This window comes from Varanus komodoensis, unplaced genomic scaffold (genome assembly GCF_004798865.1).
Source record: "Varanus komodoensis strain SLA01 unplaced genomic scaffold, ASM479886v1 scaffold3, whole genome shotgun sequence".
Lineage (NCBI taxonomy): Eukaryota > Metazoa > Chordata > Lepidosauria > Squamata > Varanidae > Varanus > Varanus komodoensis.
Window position 1 is genome coordinate 39,768,445 of NW_025335761.1, and position 20,546 is coordinate 39,788,990.

The following is a 20,546-nucleotide window of genomic DNA, read 5'->3' on the forward strand; positions in this document are numbered from 1 at the left end:
CCTTCTACATAAGACGCGCTCTAGAATAATTGTACTGAATTATATCATATAGTTTCTTTCAAATAAATAAACCCTATTTGACACTTTATGCTTCTCAACTTCAAATCAAAACTATGAATGATATGATTTTATTTACATTGAATTATTTTTATGGGGAGAGAGCAGACATTGGTTCTAGCCAACAGCCATAGTGTGTGCTTTTCAAGTTCTTTTTTGATGTTTCATGATTTGCTAGAAATGTTTAAAAACAAAGCAATGCAAAGTAATTCCAGTGTGAATTTTGATTAGTTTTCTTGGCTCAAAGACTCAGAATTAAAACAAACATTTTCACCATTTTTAGTAATACAGTCTAAAATAATTAAGCCACTCCCTGACAGTGAAATTTATTTTTGAAAGTGTAACATTAGCAGCTTGGTTGGTTTGTTATTTAAACCAAGTAGTTTAAACTGAAGTGGAAAGATGAAAGTGCGGGAGCTAAGAACTCTAAAGAAAGAGTAGTTTGTATTTTATTTGAGAAGCAAGCACATGAATTGGAGTTTTTCATGGACAAGACATTCTGAAAGCTTTCCTCATCCATCCTTTGACAAAGGCTATTTGGTGTCCCTGTATTTTGTTCTGAAATAAGTCTTCACTCCCCAACAAAGTCTAAACACAGACTCATGTCATATGCCAAAATTGGCAAATATACCATGCTCACCCCAAAAAATCTCCCTCATACTATTTCTGCTTTATATTCTGGATTTCTTCAGATGAGTTATACCACAGGAAGATTGCAGCTGGCTTAAAACTTTTACTCCTTTTCAGCTCTCTCAAGAAAGCAGGCATCCATTTGGCTGTGGTTAAATGCAGTTTATTTTGAAAAAGTTACATGCTCATAGTCTGACTGAACCTGTGCTTGCTATGGCCATAAAGGAGCAGGTAAACATTGTTATCAAAATCTGAAAAGCAGTAACAACTGGCTGCCAATGCTAAAAAGTCATTAAGTTCTTTGACAATTTTGGCCATGCTGAATTGAAAATCCCCAAAGCTGCCCACTCGTGGTTTTCCTAGAATACTCACATATATCACCAAAGAAGAAAATGTTCTTTGTAAGGAATTGCAAGGCATTCTTCCCAGCTTGGAGCTTTGAGACATGACTGAGCTATTAATTAAGACCTTACCTCTCAGTTTGTTGCCTTTTCCCGTGAAAGCAGGAGGCACTCCCCAGCCACATCCTGGGCAATCCATCAAATTGTTGTAGAAAAGGTGCTGGTGGGTTTTCTGCCAACTCTCTTCTTTGCCAGTACCAGGTGGGTCTGAACTTCTAACCATAAAGAAAAAGGCTTTTATTGAGAAGACTATTTTAAGCTATTTTAGTCCCTGTAGAATAAAAATAGCATGTCCCTAAGCTCAAAGACCCAAAGTAATGTCAGACCCTTTTCAGACAATACCTATTGTAAGATTTAGAAGAGCAGAGATAAAGGATGATCTGTCTCAATTTCAGAGCTGCTTCTCAATTCATGTTTGTACTCTCATAGCAGAATTTAGATGATCAACCACTTTGTCAACCAGGGAAATAACCAGCACTTAGAGTCAAAGAAGGTCTTAGGGAGGATGCTTCCTTCACAAAATTGAGTCTTGTCCAAATGAAAAGAACAGAGGGGACCAAAGCTTATACAAGGAAGATGCATGCAGACAATCAGAGAAGCAAGGAAACAGTTTGAGGAGCATATCATTAACAACAGCAAGACTAATAATAAAGAATTCTTTAAATGTATTGAAAGAGAGCAGCTAAGGAAGCAGTTGGGCCATTGGATGATTAAAGGCAGTTAGTAGTGACAAAAGATGAAATTCTCAACCTTACTGACAATCTGAAAGTCAGAAAGTCTCCTGTCCAGAGTGTCCTAGAGTTCTCAAAGAACTTAAACATGAAATTGCTGGACTTCTGCCCAAAATATTTTATATGTCCCTAAAATCATCCCTTGTACCAGAGGATTGGAGAATGGCCAATGTAACACCAATTATTAAAAAGAGATCCAGGGGGAATCCAGGAAATTACAGGACAGTTAGCTTAACATTTGTTCTGAGTAAATTTCTTGAAAGCATTATTAAAGATAGAATCAATAAGCACACAGAGGGACAAATGTTGCTGGAAAATAATCAGTTTGTCTTCCACAAGTGGAAGTCTTGTCTTCCTAATCTATTAGAGTTCTTTGAGAGTGTCAATAAGTGTGTAGACAGGGCAATCCAATAGACATTGCTTACTTGGACTTCCAAAAGACTTTTGACAAAGTCCCTCACCAAAGGCTCCTGAGCAAACTAAGTAGTTATGGATATTTTTTTAAAGGTGGGTCCTCTTATGAATTGATTAAAGAACAGAAGAGAGAGGGTAGGAATAAATGGAAATTTCTTCCAGTGGGGAGCTGTAACCAGCGGAATCTCACTGGGTTCTTTATTAGGACCAATGCTTTTCAACCTATTCACAAATTATCTGTAATTAAGAGTAAGTTGTGAAGTGCAAGGTTTGCTTATGACACTACAGTTTTTAGTGTGGTTAAAAACACAGAAACAGAGCAAGTCAGAAGGAGCCTCTCGGGCCATCTAGTCTGACCTACCATGTGCATGTCCAGCCCATCCTTGAACATCCTCACTGATGGGGCTTCAACCACCTCCCACGGAAAAATGAAGGCATTGTGAGAAGCTCCAAAGGGATCTCTCCAAGCTCAGAGAACAGACATCAAAATGGCAAATTCAGTTCAATATAAGCAAGTAATGCATATTGGGACCAACTTCAAGTATTTGCTGATGGGATCTGAGCTAGCAGTGAGTAAGCAAGAAATTTATCTTGGTGTAGTAGTGAACAGCTTGATGAAAATGTTAGCCCAGTGAATAGCTGCTGTAAAAAAAAAAGGCAAACTCCATGCTAGGCATAATTAGGAATCAGATAGAAAATAGAACTGCCAGAATTTTACTTCACCTATACAAATATTTGGTGCAACCACACATGGAATAGTGTGTTCAGTTCTGGTCACTTTACCTGAAAAAGGACATTATTAAGTTGGAAAAAGTACAGAGAAGGGCAATGAAAATTATCAGTGGACTGCAGCAGCTCCTGTATGAGGAGCAGCTATAACAACTGGAATTGTTAGCTTAGAAAAAGGGGAAAAGGCAAGTGAGGGGAGACATGATAGAGGTGTTTAAAATAATGCATGGTGTGGTGAAAGTAGAGTGGGAGACATCTTTCTCAGTCTCCCATAACACTCAAACCCAGGGTCACCCCATGAAGCTGATTGGTGGGACATTTAGGACAGATGAAAGGCCACACTTCTTTACACCGCATATAGTTAAACTATGGAATTTCCTACCATGGGAGGCAGCGATGGCCACCAATCTGGGTGGCTCTAAAAAGGGATTGGACAGATTCATGAGGGAAGAGGCGATCAGTGGCTACTAGCCTTGCGGACTATATGCTACCTCCTTCACCAGAGGTAGAAGGAGGTAGCACATACACCAGTTGCTGAAGAGGTCTTGCACCCATCCTGCTTGATGGGCATCATAAAAGCAACCCATCATGTTGAGCAAATCTATATGTCTGAACCTGATATCTAGCTCTCAGAAAACTACTGTTCTAGTTTTTACCATTTTCTTACAGGAAAACCTTTTCAAATCCAAAATATTGCTACTGGCTAATCATTAATGTCTATGATTTTCCCTGCAGGTACCTACATAAGAACAAATATCTAAGAGTTATTGATGATGATGCGTTTGTGGGTGTACAGAGTGGTCCAAGTCTACTGTGAGTATGGGGACCAGGTTATTTCATAGTCCAGCATTGTTATTTAAGGTGACTACAGGTATCTTCTACTGGTCATTTCAGCTCACTGCTCACTGTGTTTTGCATTCCATTGCCACTGGAAGGTCAATTGGTTTGCAGATGGTGCTGTGTTTTTTTGTTCTGGATTTGTAGATTGTAGAACTCCCTACATTGTGAGTTAAGTTTTAGGTGACTCTGGCTTTTAGTTTTCTACTCTGATTTTTATTCTACTACGCTCATAAATTTATTTATTTATTTATTTATTAAAACATTTTTATGCCGCCCCATTCGCCGAAGCCTCGGGGCGGCTTACAACAAAAAATTTAAAATAACATTTTAAAATATATACAATAAAATACAAATATACACTATAAAACAAGCCGCCCTGGCCAAATAAAATTCAATAATATTAACATTTAAAATACTGCTTAAATAAAAAGGTCTTTGCCTGGCGCCGAAAAACAAATAACGACGGCGCCAGGCGGACCTCTCTGGGGAGCGCATTCCATAACTTAGGCGCCACCGCTGAGAAAGCCCTCCTCCGAGTAACCACCCTCCTAACTTCTTCCATGGAGGGCTCCCGGAGAAGGGCCTCTCCCGCCGATCTCAGGGGGCGGCTGGGCATATAAGGATGTAAGCGCTCCTTCAGGTAACCAGGACCCAAGCCGTTTAGGGCTTTATAGGTCATAACCAACACCTTGAATTGGGCCCGGACTTCAATGGGAAGCCAGTGAAGCTGACGGAGAACTGGAGTCATGTGAACATAACGTCCAGTCCCCGTCAGCAGCCTGGCAGCTCTATTTTGGACCAATTGAAGTATCCGGACCGTCTTCAAGGGTAGCCCCACGTAGAGCGCGTTGCAGAAGTCCAAACGGGAAGTCACCAACGCATGTGTCACTGTCGCAAGGCAGTCATTCTCCAGATAGGGGCGCAGCTGATGAATTAGCCGAAGCTGGAGGAAAGCACTCCTCGCCACTGCTGTTACCTGAGCTTCCAGTGAAAGCTCTGGGTCGAGGAGCACTCCCAAGCTGCGGACCTTGTCCCTAAGAGGGAGTGCAACCCCATTCAGGACAAGGTTCAATTCACCCTCTCCGAAGCCCGATCCACCAACCAACAGGACCTCCGTCTTGTCTGGATTGAGCTTCAGTTTATTGGCCCTCATCCAGCCCATTACCTCGGCCAGGCACCGGTTCAGCACAGCCACTGCCTCACCTGGATTGGTGGAAAACGAGAGGTAGAGCTGGGTATCATCAGCGTACTGATGGTTCCGCAGCCCACACCTCCTGATGACCTCTCCCAGCGGTTTCATGTATATGTTGAACAGCAAAGGGGACAAAATGGACCCCTGCGGTACTCCATGGCATAGCTGCCATGGCGCAGAGCCATAGTCCCCCAGCACCACCTTCTGGAACCGGCCATTGAGATAGGAGCGGAACCACTGCAAAGCAGTGCCTCCAACCCCCAATCCCGCAAGCCTATCCAGAAGGATACCATGGTCGATGGTATCGAAAGCTGCTGAGAGGTCCAGCAGAACCAACAGGGACGCACTCCCCCTGTCCTTCTCCCTGCACAGGTCATCATACAGGGCGACCAAGGCAGATTCAGTACCGTACCCGGGTCTGAAGCCGGACTGCAATGGGTCCAGATAATCAGTTTCATCCAAGAGTGCTTGGAGTTGTCCCGCCACCACTCGTTCTAACACCTTGCCCAGAAACGGGATGTTGGCCACTGGTCTATAATTAGTGGCCATCTCTGGATCCAGTGACGCCTTCTTCCGGACCGGTCGGACTACCGCCTCCTTCAAAGGGGCCGGCACCCGACCCTCCCTCAGAGAAGCGTTAACCACTTCCAAGATCCAGGTTCCAATCCCGTGCTTGGAATCATTTATTAACCAAGACGGGCAATTGCGATGAAGAGCTTCCTTGTGAGCCTCACATGGATGTGAAGGGTAGGCTGAAAATGGTTATATGACTAAACAGGGAAGTGCTAAAACAATTCTATGAAAGCACTGATTCTGTGTGGATTAGGAGGTGGGACTGCCATCATTGATGGGCATTTTTCAGCCCAAATTAAGATGGAGCTGGAGGGTACCATTTCATTTGCAGCATGTCAGCCTCCTAGCTTGTATTTTAAAATAAGCTTAAGAACTAAAAACAGGAAGGGCAAAGAGCCTGGTGGATGCCACTAGGCACTGCACTGGAGATCTCAGCTCCAGTCAGTAGAAAGCAGGGCTGTGGAAGACTTCTGCCTGGGACCTCAGGGACACGCTGCCAGTGAGAAGACACAATAGTAGACTAGGCAGAGCTCCACCTAGCTCAGATCCCTGCATATCAAGGTACCCTCGGATGTCCCTGGCCAAACTCAGTCAGAAAGCCATGTCACCAGTCATCTGCTTTGAGCTGAGGGTTCTCTGAACCTTCCAGGCAAAGAATTCTTTCCCACTTTTGTGCTTGCCAAACCGCTTGCCTTGCTGGTGACCTGAGGCTTAACAAGGTGCTTCTTTCCAACACTGTGCAAGCCTAAGGAAGGCTTGTGGGCATGTATGTGTGGTGTTGTTGGAGGAGATGCAAAGCCACCATTTCTCTTGACAAAGACAGAAATGACCACTAGGCAGAGATCTGCCTCGGAAATGCAGGTGCAGGCTTCCTTGATGTGGGTGAGAGAAGTAGTGTCAACTATTTTTTGTTATTCTTTTCTGCCAGAAGTGCACCAGAGGGAACCTGCATCGGAGGTCCGCTTTCAGCCTCAGAAGGGTGATTATGCACTCACTCCTTTGCACAAAATGAGAGCTTGGCTAGGACTGAAAGGCCCATTAGGCATAATTTACCAACTGTGTCAGCCAGCACAGCTGCCTAAGTTCCAAACAAAAGAGCTCAAGTTCTGGACAAGCAGAGCAAAAACAAAGCAAGGTTCATGATCTGATCACCTTTTGTAGCATATGCTGTTCCAAATTCAACCAAGACATTAACACTTTGGAGCAAGCAAGGCATTTAGTTCAGCTAAAACATAAGCTGAGAAGAATGCTCAGTTAGTGCTTTGCAAACTTGGATCCTGCCTTCCCTAAGGAGGCCTCACTTCCACCCTGAGGCTGGCCACAAGGGAAAGACGGAAGAACAAGGCAGCCGTATGGTGGGCCGCACAGGCTTTTTCAGAGCAATAGGGCATTCTGCTAATCAGATAACCAGGGTTAAGGTCTTTTGAATAGACTCTGACTCCTCGACCTGCCATTGTAGAACCACTTAGTGCTTTTCTTGAGAGGTGTGTGTGTGATGCTTGCAGGTTTAATGTGTTCAGCTTACAGATTTAGAAGCCAGGCTGATTAAGAAAATCTGATGAAGGTGATTGTCAATCCAAATAAGAGATTTGACCTACAGGGTATTTGCCGTATGTCATTGCTTTTCCTATCCCAGGAGAATGCTTACAATTTGACATGATCGTGGTATTTCCTACACACATTTCCACTCCAGGTGATATTTCCCAGAAAGGGCTCACTGCATGGTCGTTCATCCGGTTCAGCAAGGCAGCCCTGGCCCTCCTGTGACACAGAGTGAGGTGATTGCTTCAGGCTGCAAGTGCTCTGTGGCAGCTCCTTGGTCATTCCCTGTGTGGAAGGGTAGAGCTCTGTGTTCCAGGTAGCCTGCCTTTGGCTCCCTAAGCTAACTTACCATCCTCGGGCATGATGGAGAACGCCAGCAAGGTTCATTTGCCAGGCCGGTCAGTTGTGAATAATTAGCAGGTCTTTGAAAAGCATCTCCTTTGAAGCATGTGAGAACATCGGACCAGTGATTTTGCCACACCTTTGATTGATTGATTGTCTATATGGCCCCTCAGCCAAAAAAGCCCTCTCTGGGCAGTTAGCATGTGCAGTTTCCACGTGGTTATACAAGTGTTTGGTGGTGGTGGAAAAAATCCTGGAATACAGTGGGATAAAATGCAATTGTGATGTTTCATTTCTGTGTTCCTGCTTCCATATTTCTGCTCTCCTCAGTATGATTTTGATAGCAAAAGAGCAGGCTTACTTTGTCTCTCAGATACATGCCCCGCAAAGTTTTCTTTTACTGGAAATTGGAGGGTTAGAAGACACAGGATCAAACTCAGATCCCTTAAATATATAACATGCAGTGTAGCTGCTTGACTTAAGGGCAAGCAAATGGGGCCCTAGTCTAGATTGCAACCACAATGGATGGGTGGGGAAATTCAAGTGTTTCCTTCCCTGGTCCTTGTTTTCCTAACCCCATTCTTCTCCTTGCAAAGACTTAAAAAACAAGAGGGAAAACCTTCATTGGTGCCAATGGCATGTGTGCATTTCTCTCTCTCATCGTGTTCCTTTGTGGGGTGTGTGTGTGGGAAAGAGAGAGAATACACGTGTGACAAAACTGGGAAAATAAATGGCTTGCGGGGGAAAGGTTTAAACCTCCCTTAACTTGTATGTCATGGCCTGGAAATGGACTGGGCCCCTATAATGCTTTCTTGTAATTACAGCTGAGAGATCTGGCAGCACATTACACATAACCCCAAGAATCAGCCTCGTGGGAGTTCTCTGTGTTCCCTTCCCATTCGGCTAACACAAATCGCCCTCTTATGTATTACCAAGGCTATGGAATGGACTCCCTGCTGCTGGGGATGTGGCCAAGCTTTAGGAGTTTGCTGAAGGAAGTGCAGGAAGAGTCATTCTGACCCATCCTGAAAGTGAACCATGTTGTCTTAGTATGCTAGTTAGGTCCTGAGACGGCTGCTCATGGATGTCCCACTTAACCAATGAACAGAATGAAAGCTCAATTCCCCATTGCTACTCAGTGGTATTTACAAATAGATGAGCTGTACTTATTATTTTTATTTATTCATTTTTGGGACTTACTATCCGTTGAATAAGCCCAGAGGCCCTCTAGTGATAGTACACGTGCTCGGCATGTATTGCATCACAGATGCAATTCCTGACATCACTTGTTGAAAGGGGGCATAGATGCGAAAGCATTTGACATAGTTCTATAGTCACACACAGTCTTTATGGATGCGGAATTTGCTCCGTGACTGCTTTTTGAGATATTTGTGCATTGGCCATTGATGGCAGAAGACCCTGGTGTTCCAAAAGACTCTATTCCACTATACACATACCATGTTGACGCTGCTCCACTTAAATCAGACCAGCAAGAACAGTATCATTTAATTTATTTCAGCTGCTGTGGAGCTAAATTAGAAGGAACTACAAGGAACTCATTTCTAGCATCTGAAACATGCAGATCTTAGATAGGCAAGGGTGGGGACATTCATATTGCACTGTTTTCTTGACAACCTGCTTTGTGTTATTGAGTTATTTCATGACCAGATATTTGCTCTTGGAAGGAAATTTCAAAGTACCAAACTCTTAAAGATGAAAGCTGGCAATGCTTTAAATGTGCGCTTTATTTGAAATCCTTTCTTCCACATTTGGCATTGAGAACTGAAGCACACTGGAGTGCAGGGCCATGTTTATCTTACTTGATTGTATCATTATATAACTGTTATAGCAACAACACTGAGTTGATTAATCAAATAGGGCAATTCATTGAAAAAGCTTACGATCATTTCAGAAGTGCTAGCTTATCCTTTCCTAAATGATTAATTAGGACTTAGCAGCTGGATAATAATATATGTAGTTTTTAGAATTATAATAATGAATGAAAATAAATTTAACTGGAATGTGCATTGATACTTTTTACAAACCCTGTGAACTAGTTAACTTGAAAGATGCTGCTCTTCTAATATTATCCCTGGGACCTGGTGAGCCTTTGTAATAACATGCATTGTGGTGCTGGAAGCCCAAGTCTTACCTTACACTGACCCTTTGTGGACAGCAGTTGCTCACTACAGCATTGCATAATCCTCATTATGAGTTTTGATAAAGGTTTTCAAAATAAAATTAGCAGCCCGGGCTCACAATCTTGTAAAAAAAAAAAAAAAAGGAACAAAAGGATAAGAAACTTGGAAGGAAAGGGAAAACATTTGCTGTTTTAGGGCTGGGGACCTCCTTGCCCTCGTCAACCCTATAAGGGTCTACACTATGGTTCCTGCACGCTCTACACCACAGAAGGACTTCCTCCCAGCGTGCTTCCGCTCAGCCACATGCGAGCTCCCCACACTTGTTTCTCAAAGAGAGCACAAGTATTACTGTTCCACAGGGTATTGAGGCCTCTACATGTTTTACTTGCAAATAACAGCATGGGGCCCTGATCCAATGGGGGAGGAGCAACTCCAAGGAGCAGAGGTTGAAATTTCCCTACCCCAGCACCTTTCCTCCTAATAATGCCCCACCTGCACAGGGAAATAAACATCTGTGTGTTGAGGGAGAGGACTTGGGCACCCTTTTCGTTTTTAGCCTCTATGCAAGGGGTCAAACATTAGGAGAGAAACTCCTGGAAGGGGAAGGTCTAAACTTCCCCTCCTGGTTTATGGACGTTTCAATCCAAATAGGATGGCGAGTTTCATGATCACTTGTAAGACCTACCGCCTGCTATGAATTAATTAATTGAATTGAATTGAATGCGTTGTTTGGCCCTTGGGAATTATGATAGTTAGAAAAGATAGTAGCAGAGTATGGACAAATGTATCTCGGTCCCTTCTAAAAGGAACTGTGTGTTCCATGAAGATTAACAGACTCATTTGTTTAAAATCATTGTTGTGGAATGACAACTTGGCATTACAGCAGCAATTAAAACAATAACGTAGTCTCCCTCCATTTGGTGCCTTCCAGATGCGCTGAAATGCAACTCCCATTGAGGATGGCCATATCAGGGGGCATCAGCAGAAGAATGAAAACCAAACCAGGCAAACCAAAGACGGGCAGGGCAATCCCATGGGTGACAGGAGCAGGAGAAGCAAGGCTCTACTAGGGTTTTTCCAGTAGGTTGGAAACAGTAGGGAGAGGTTGAGGCTGGAGGGAAATTGTAGCAATTCTGGAGCTTGCATGAGTTTGAGGAACCCCCAAACTCCTTCCTGTTGCTTTCTCTTTCTGCTTTCAGTGCATCAGATCAATGAGTTTTCTATGGTTGCTTGGTAGAAACTTCTGAGTGTGGGCCTCCCTCTCTGCTCATGGAAAAGAAGATCCACAAATCCCAGGGTCTCAAACATGTCCTCCCAGAGATTGTGGAATTGCACTCTCTCCAAGTTATGTAGGGCAATAAAGATATAGTACAACAGTGCAGTTGAGGAGTTCATGGAACAAACAAACTGCAAAAGGATTCTTTTTTGGCTACAATTTTAAAGAAACATGATTATTTTGATATTGGCTGAGCTTCAGAATTTGTAAAAATGGCTATGTCCAAGATTATGCAAGAAAATAAAAGTTATACATGCCAAATCAAATATCTGTTAAAAACAAGGAATTAAATTCCAATCTCTTTAAAAGCCAATTGTAAAAAAATTGATTTTGAGTTTGATGCCTTTTCTCCTCAATAATAAAGTTACATGTCATGTCAATGTCTAAATTACGTACATGTGGATTTTTATTTACTTCTATTTGCTTGGCATTCAGCTATCCTGATTAGAGTTTCTTGGTCTCCTACCCCACACTCCTAGAAAATTGGCCTTTGAATCTACCTTATACAGATAAATCTACCAAGGCATAGCTGGTTTCCTAATTACTGTAGAAATCCTATTACTTGACAACTTGTGCAATCATATAATATTTACAGAGAAGTCCTACTGTGTCCTATCAGTCAGGTTTATTTTCTTCTAAGCTTCAGTTCTATGTTCTTTTACATAGGTATGAACCACAGTTAATTTAATGGGACTTCATGAAACATTTGGATGCCACAAGGCTTTTCTTCACATAATAACATAGCTCAAAAAAGTTGCTGAAACTGAAGCCGTCCCTCCCTCCCTCCCTCCCTCTCTTTGTGTGTGTGTATGTGTGTGTGTGCATGCGCGCGTGCACACACACACACACACACACATGCTGCTCAGGTTTAGAACAGAACCTGGTAGTTCCAATTTTTTTATCCATCAAATAGGTTCTGCCAAAATATGTAATCTGTACAACCTGATCAAAACTAGGCCTCAAATTAGATTGCTTCTTTCAGCTCTGAGACAGCCTGAAAGTTTCAGGAATATGATAAGCAAATGACATTATTATAATCTTCATATTTCATAGATCAAATGGAATTGAGTAGGGCTTTTTGTTGCCCTGTTCACTAGTTCTCTGTATGTAGTTGGGGGCAGGAACAGCATGCAGCCAGTTGCACCAGCATCCTACAAGAGCCTGGTCCTGACCCTGCCAGCCACGCATTCACATGGACATCTTCGCTGAGGAAGTCTATGCATCATGGCAAAGGGGAACATGTAGACATGAAATATTTTGCCTGTGCCAAGTGGATATATTTCTCTGAACATCACCAGTTTGCCTTTGGAACACCTCACCTTCTGTGGTGGAATGGATGCTTTGTTGTGCTTTGTGAGGTTGTGCATTTGAGGAACATCCCCCCCCCCCACATACACACACACTTCTTGATTTCTTGCCCAGGTTATTTGTGCCCAAGCCTCTTCTGTTTGCCTTTTGTGAAATGGGTGCTGAAAGGAAGATGAAATTTGTAGAAATGAGGGGAGTCGTCATCTTAAACATCTCAAGAGCAGCAGGTATGCTTCTCCAGAAAATCTACTCTGGGGCTCTAGGGAAGCGTTTTCTAGGCGTTATAACAATGATACTTTCTTCATGCTACCACAGATGCTGCAGGGTGGGGGGTGGGGGTGGGATGCATGCAACATCATGGCCTAGCTAAGAAAGTGTAGCTTGCGCAGTGAGCTACTATACAGGAATGGATTGTTACAAAGAGAGACACTAAGAGAGGTAATTTAAAGTTGCCTCCATATGACAGCTGTGATGTGTAGCCTATCTTATCCTTGTCAACCACCAGGATATGCTAAACCATAAGCATTGGTCATCTAGCCTAAGCAAAATAGTACGTCTTCCCTAGCCAGGTAGTCCTCCAGGTAGTTCGACTACAAATCTCAGCAGTCTTGACTATTGGTCATACTTCAGGGGCTGATGGGAGTTAGGAGTCCAACAGCAACTGGAGGACATCCAGCTGGGGAAGGGTGCTTTATAGCATTAACATTTTTACTGAAGATTTTTATTGAATTAGGAAGGATCAGGGTAGATTCAACATTGACCATCTGGACCAGGGTTCTGGTTTTCTCAGTGGTCAGAACCATATGTTTCTGAAGAAAGTGTAAACATCTGGGTGAGTATTATCCTTTTTCAATGAAAGCTAAGATGCTGGAAGGTGTACTGTGTAACATTCCACCACCATGAAATCACGGAATTTGAAAAGAATACTTTATTTTAGAAGTCTCATTCTGTATTCTGGTTGACACTTAGCGTTCCTAGAGTCACCTCACAGCCTTTGTAAAAGATCGTTGAGAGGAGAATACAGTCTTTTAATATTACATCACCTGGTTTGTTCATCCAGCTTTTAATCCTAGTGCGGTTATTATTTTACTGTCTCATAGAAAGTGACTTGAGAACTTTGGACTTTTCTAGACCCTAAAGGCTTTCATGATAATATTAGTTAAGCAGAGTTCTGTTATGCAGTATTTGGTTGTCCACACATAGGATGGAATTCAGTTCACTCCTCCTGCTGTGTCAGTAGAATGGGAAGGGTTCAAGCTGAAGAGATTGGAAAGCTGTTACTGGAAAGAACCTCATGGTTCACCTGACTCAGTGACTCCTTAATATCTATGCTGGTTTTCTTTATCCATCACCCATACTCTGCACAGCTGCTCAGAAATAAATCCCATTGAGTCCGTTTGGGGTTTACTTGCAGGGAAGCGGGAATACGATTCCAGCCTTGGTGCCCATCATGGACTCTCAGGCCAACCTCTTCCCTTCTGCCCCAGTGCTTTCTCCAGCATCTCCTCTGAAGAGCTCTTCTGTCTTCGGAGGTACAACTGATGCGGAAAAGACTGCAAGCACCACCTGCAAGGGCGGAGGCGGGGCCCACCAGAGACCAAGGTCTTGCTAGCACCTTGGAGGACTCAGCAGGGCCCTGCCTGTTCCTATGGCCAGCCAGACAGCATCTAGCAGGCTTAGAATTGCATCCTAAGTAGCCTGATTATCTGTAGGACTATCCAGATTCTGGTTTACCAGACTTCAAAGAGAAGAAAGTTTGTGAGTGCAAGCAGATCTTGAATCTGAAAGGACTCAGGCTGGTTGAGCCATGTCTCATTTATGAATGGTCAGAATTCCAAGAGAAGAATGTTGTTTCCCCATGTAGAGCTTTTAAACAGCTCTAAGTCTGTGTAAAGTGCAGTGCAGCGTCTCAAATATGTGGCCCTGGATGGCTAATTTACTCAGACAAATAAACTCTGTGTCTAAGAAACTGTTCAGGAGTTTAGTTCAATTTGTTCTAAAGACACTTGTGTGGAGTGCTGGCAAACTGGAATGAATAGCACCCTCCTTAACTATGTGTTTTTTCATTCAAGATCTTTCAGTGCAGGCCTTTTGTGATGTCTAATGCCCTGATCTCTTCACTGCCCATTTTTACAGTGAGTTCACTATAGTAGTCTAACGCATAGCTTTTCAAAACATTGGAAGAACACTTCAGTTTGCTTACTCAGAATTTAGTTATTTAGTAAGAAACATCTGAGTGATACAGAAACACATCAGAAAAAACCATACATTTGAATGATCGCTCCCCTACTCAGAAAATGGTTGTTGTTAATATGAGGAGCTGGCATGTAAAGGTCTTAACACTGCATATACTTTAAAGATGATAACACACATCTGTGACAAAAATCCCACACTGAAACTGAAATGTGCTTCATTTGCTCTTGTGTGGGATATTACGTTGTGTGTTCTGCTGGCTTGATCATGGTGAGTGTGGCCAGAGCCTTAATAAAGGTGTGCAAAGGTTTCTCGGGCACAATCCTATTGCCTCCATGGCAGCTTAATCTAAACTGCCAAACTCCACTGGCAGGAGTGAGTTACGGTGTGACAGCCTCCACCACTGCTTCACCCTGTGCACTGCATTTTATGAGACAGACACTCCTAGAAGTCTAGATGAAGTACCAGGGATGGGGATGGAAGGAGCAAGAGGCACTGACTGGAATGGGCATAAGGCCTCAGCCCCAGCCTATTCCCCTTCCTGTCCCTGTTGCAACTTAAAAGATACTTGATGTGAACTATGTACAAAATATCTCTTTCCCACAAGATTTCACAAAACTTAGACTTCAGCAGAAGTCATTGCGATATTTAAATTTACATTGCCACTTTTTTCTTTTCCTCTTTTTTGTTCTGGTTTGCTGGAATTTCATGATAAAAATTAATTTAAAAGGATGCCAGCTTCTTACCTGAAAGAAATATACCTTCACCTTCCTTTGAGGGATAGGTTATGTATTTGTGGAGGTGGTTGCATGGAAGATCTAGCTGATTATTTATCGTTCTGTCCATGTCAGAATTCTCCTTGGGCAAAGACCATATCTTATGTGCCTCAATGTATGGGGTGATCAACAAATGATGTAATGGCATGCATACTTTCAGAATGTATAGATGTTGTGTTAGTTGCCACAGCACTTAAGAATATTAGAGCAAATATTGTGATGAAAGTATCAATGGAAAGTAATATGATTCTCTAATCTGAGCAGGATAGGTCTGTTGATGAAATATATTTTTGTTAGGGTTTTCAAGCCTTTATGTTAAATGAGAACTGGAAAGCCTAATTACTCATGTTTTATGACTTCAGTCTAGACATTTTAATTTTGCATAGTTTGCAATAGCCTATAACTGTAAGAAATGCACATTTCATGTGTGAAATATGGACTAATAAATTCTCCCTCATTTTTCTCTATGCATATTCTCAGAGATGTCTCCCAGACAGGCATCACTACACTGCCAGAAAGAGGACTGGAAAACCTTAAAGAATTGATGGCTCGGAATACCTGGACCCTGAAGAAATTCCCCCCTATAAAGACTTTTCCTTATCTAACTCATGCTGCTCTGTCATATCCAAGCCACTGCTGTGCTTTCAAGAACTGGAAGAAAGCCAAGGGGTCAGTATTAAAATTTAGATTACATTCTTAATGGTCTGAGACCAGTGTGGCTTAAGAACATCCTGCAAGGAACAGGGCAAGCACTTGAGATAATCTTCTGAGCAACCTCTCCTCTATTTCTTCCTTCACAACTGGGGCAGATAAAGAAGGAGGTGGTTCCCTCAAGGGCCCATTCCTGACCTGGAACCCCAACTCTGTAAGGACTCTCCAAACATCATCAGCTGGCCCATGATTATTAACATTTAGGCTGGCAGGACAGACTTCAGGTTTATGAGATCGACTACTTTTTTTTAGAACACTCAGTTCCCCCAGTAGGAGACAGATGCAAATGCTGGTTCAGGGAGCAGAGACAGCCATATCCCTACCTTGGGAGGACTGACATATGTACATGCAAATCTACTACAGAGAAGAGATCCTATCAATCTAATTTAGACCCAAATTGATGGCTTTTTATACTACATTGTTGCTCTAATGTACGATGGTTAGATTTAAGGGTTTGGATCCTGATTCACTCATTAAATGGGTCGTATGTTAGTCACGGCTAACTTAAGTCACATTGAATTCAGTGGGGCTGCACTAACCATGAGTAAATCTGGCTTATCTTTGTTATTATTTGCAATGTTTCTATAACTTTTGGAATAGAAAGCCAGTGTATAAATGTGTGTGTGTGTGTGTGTGTGTGTAGGGCATACACACACAGTCTAGTATAATACCATTGCAAAACAATTTGATAGCCTATAATAGATTGTTAAAGCAACGAGTTATCCAATTAAAATGCAAATAGCATGCTATGAAAATGCCTAGAGATATAACTTGGATACAAAGCTGGAATTGTTCAAATTTTAGAGAATGGTGTCCTTATGCCTAGATGACATCTCTCATTGCCTCAGTTGCTTTGCTCAAGACAAGCTACCACTTCCAATGGTGATTCTACCTCTGTGCTTTTCAGAATTCTAGAGTCCTTGTTGTGCAATCAAACTGACAATCACAACTTCCGCAAAAGAAGATCTGCTCATGTCTTCAGGGGCCCCATTTACCAAGATTATGCAGAAGATTATTCTGATCAGACCGATGCTGTATATGATGAGAACTCCAAATTTATAGATGTTCATGAGAATTCTCATTTTTATGTCTTTTTCGAAGAGCATGAAAATAGAGTGGTTGGGTTTGGTGAAGAACTCAAGAACCCACAAGCAGATAATATTCCAGCATTTGACAGCCATTATGATTATGTTATCTGTGCAAGTGCTGACGATATTAGTTGCACCCCTGGTCCTGATGAGTTCAACCCTTGTGAAGATGTGATGGGCTACAAATTTCTGAGGATTGTGGTATGGTTTGTGAACTTGCTGGCCATTCTGGGCAATGTTTTTGTTCTCTTTATTCTACTCACCAGCCATTACAAGTTGACTGTCCCACGATTCCTCATGTGTAACTTGGCCTTTGCTGATTTCTGTATGGGATTATACCTTCTCCTGATTGCTTCAGTAGACCTCTACACTAGGTCGGAGTACTACAACCATGCCATTGATTGGCAGACTGGGCCTGGTTGCAACACAGCTGGCTTTTTCACTGTCTTTGCTAGCGAGTTGTCTGTATTCACCTTGACTGCTATCACTTTGGAACGCTGGTATGCCATCACTTTTGCCATGCGTTTGGACAAGAAAATCCGTCTCTGGCATGCTTCTGTTATCATGTTGGGTGGCTGGCTAGTGTGCTTCTTTCTTGCCCTTTTACCGTTGGTTGGAGTCAGCAGTTACGGGAAAGTCAGTATCTGCCTTCCCATGGATACTGAAACAGCCTTGGATCAAGCCTACATTGTAATTGTTTTAATGTTGAATATCATTGCTTTCACCATCATTTGTGCCTGCTACATAAAAATCTATGTCACTGTGCGTCACCCCCAATACAAGTCAGGGGACAAAGACACCATCATTGCCAAAAGGATGGCTGTGCTGATTTTTACTGACTTCATGTGCATGGCGCCAATCTCATTCTATGCCTTGTCTGCTATTATGAACAAACCCTTGATAACAGTCAGTAACTCAAAAATCCTGCTGGTCCTCTTCTATCCACTCAACTCCTGTGCTAACCCATTCCTTTATGCCATCTTTACTAAAGCTTTCCGAAGAGATGTTTTCATCTTGCTTAGCAAGTTTGGATTATGTGAATATCAAGCTCAAGTCTACAGGGGCCAGACCATCTCCCCCAAGAACAGCAGCGGCTCTTACAGCCAGAAGGGCAACAGAGGGATTGGTCAGAATCTCAGAAAGCTTCCAAGTCATCCCCATGGTTCACCTGGAGACTACCAAGCGGCAATGACCCTGCATATTCAAGGGACCATGGATGAGAGTAAGCTGACTGTGTTATAACATCTGTGTGCATATTATGGCCAGGCCAATAAGAAGCTGGTTCAAAGTTCAGTCAGTGTGATGCAGTAAGGACACCATTTCACTCAAAGGGGTTTTGAGAAATATTCTGATTTCTCAGGAACTTCACGTCTACATTTCTAATCTTTCAACACAAGAACTCTACAGGATCAAACCAAAACCTTATCTAGTCCACCATCCTCTACCCACAATGACCAGCTTGATGTCCAAGTGGAGACATCCCCCCACTCATGTTCCCCATACTGGAGGTAACTTATAGCCATCATAACTAGTAGGCACTGATACCTTTGACATCCATTCATTTGTTTAATCCCCTTTTAAAGCCATTCAAATTGGCAGCCATCACTAAATCTTGCAAAAGCAAATTTCATAGTCTAGCTTCCCTTTGAAGAAGTGCTTTGAAGTCTTTGAAGAAGTGCTTCCCTTTGTCATCCAACCATTGAGCTTCTTCAGATGAGCATCCATTCTAGTATTATGAGAGAGGAGGAGGAGAAGCCTGCCCACCTTCTCTGCTATATCATTCATAGTTTTTTTTTTTTACACCTCTTTAATGTCCCCTTTTGCTCACCTTTTTTCTAAGTTAAAAAACTGCAGGTGCTTTAGACCTTTCATCATTTTGGTTGTCCTTTTCTTCACTTTCTTTAGCTGCACAGTATCTTTTATGAAGTACAGTGACTAGAATGGTAAATAAAATTCCAACTGGGGTTACACTATAACTTTAAATAAAGGCATCAAAATGTTAGCAGGCCTATTTTCTATGTCTTTGCTAAAGATGCGCAGTATGGAATACAGCATCCAGGTGGTTTGTTGACATTTTAATTGAGGTATCCAACACAACACCAAGATCCCCTTTCTGGTTAGACTCCACTAGCAGAAATGTAAAGTTAGGATATTTTTGTCCAGGATGCATAACTGCATTTGCCATCTTACAGCTCATTCTCCAGAATGAAGTGCTGTCAGAAAATGTCAGTTTGGGCCCAGCCATCTTCTGTAGTGAAAGCAGAAGCAAGGCATTAATTTAGCTTCTCCGCAATCTCCTTATGCACCTTTAGTGCTCCTTTAGTTCCATCATCCAATGGTCCAACTGCCTTCCTAGCCACTTACCTGATTTATTTGTAGTAAATATTTTTATTTGTCTTAAAGTTATTAGCAATATGCTCTGCAATAGCTTATTTATAGAGCATATATATTCCTAATTGTCTGCTTGTCTGCTATTTTTTTATATTCCTAATTGTCTGCTTGTACTTCTTTTGTGCAAATTCGTGTTCCTCTTTTTTCTCCTTGTTTGGGCAAGACTTTCACTTTCTGAATGAACCCTCTTCTGTAATAGCTTCCTTGAGTGTCCATTATGCTCCTTATATGAATACTCTTCTATTGAACCAAACATTCCAACTTCCCCCACTATGTTCAGGGGCTTTTAAAATTAGCACAGAAATGCATATACATGGTATCCCTTTCCAAATGTCTCTGGTGTGTGCTTTTTCTCCTTTTATCCTTTTGGCTTCTTTAAGTAGTTAAGGTCTGTAGTATCATATTCTACTTCATCCTTTTTTGGGTAATCAAATATATTTTCATCCTTATCTCCTGGGGATGAATCATCTCCCAGTATTTCCCACCTCCAATTGCCTTTCCTCTGCTCTGCCATTTTTCTGATGTTGACCTTCCCCAGACTCATTCCTTTCTGATTCAACCATATCTTTTTTTTACAGATCCAGCTTGTTTCCAGTCATTCTATAGTGCCAAATAAATTATCTGCATAAATAACCACTTTTTCGTCATCACAATTTCGCCCCTCAATTTCAGCTGTCCAAATGGCCTCTGTGCTCCATTGCTAATCATGCTTAACTGATTATCTTGATGCTTTGCCAGTGGAATTGAGATGGCTTGTCTACTGGGGCTCTCCCTTGTGCTTATAAAACTGTGCTGCCCCACAAGACCATCCTAAAGCCTGGACTTTACATCAAACTTCCCCACCTTTCTCCTACATGAAGATTCCACTTTGCTCTTATTTATTCCCAAATTCCTTGAGACTGGCAGGCTATTTACCAAGCTGTGTAGTTGCTCGTCTTGCTTCCAATGAGCTCAGCGTCTCACTTCAAGCAGAAGGACCATGTAGTCTAGAGCATGGCAGTAGCTCCTCTTGACCCTTGCAACCGAGCCCTCATAAAATCCCTGTTCACTTCTTCTGGATCTCTCTGAACCTTGCTCTGCTAACAGGGACCCTTACGATAGCCAACGCTTTTGTGAATGCATAGTATAATGAAATAGCTTTCTATTTTACTTCCTACTCTTCTACTAAAAGTACTCAGAGTAGCATATAACATCATCATAAAACCATATGG

The 20,546-nt window shown here is 42.3% G+C and overlaps 1 protein-coding gene across 1 annotated transcript in view; it reads left to right on the forward strand.

Annotated features, from left to right (window-relative positions):
- Positions 1 to 18,216, forward strand: part of TSHR (thyroid stimulating hormone receptor) — a 54,305-nt gene extending 36,089 nt beyond the window's left edge. The window contains exons 8-10 of the mRNA XM_044436471.1: positions 3,698 to 3,775; positions 15,626 to 15,814; positions 16,764 to 18,216. Of these exons, the coding sequence (XP_044292406.1) occupies positions 3,698 to 3,775; positions 15,626 to 15,814; positions 16,764 to 18,186 (1,690 nt within the window). The 3' untranslated portion in view covers positions 18,187 to 18,216. The remainder of the gene's footprint in view (positions 1 to 3,697; positions 3,776 to 15,625; positions 15,815 to 16,763) is intronic.
- Positions 18,217 to 20,546: the final 2,330 nt, after the last annotated feature.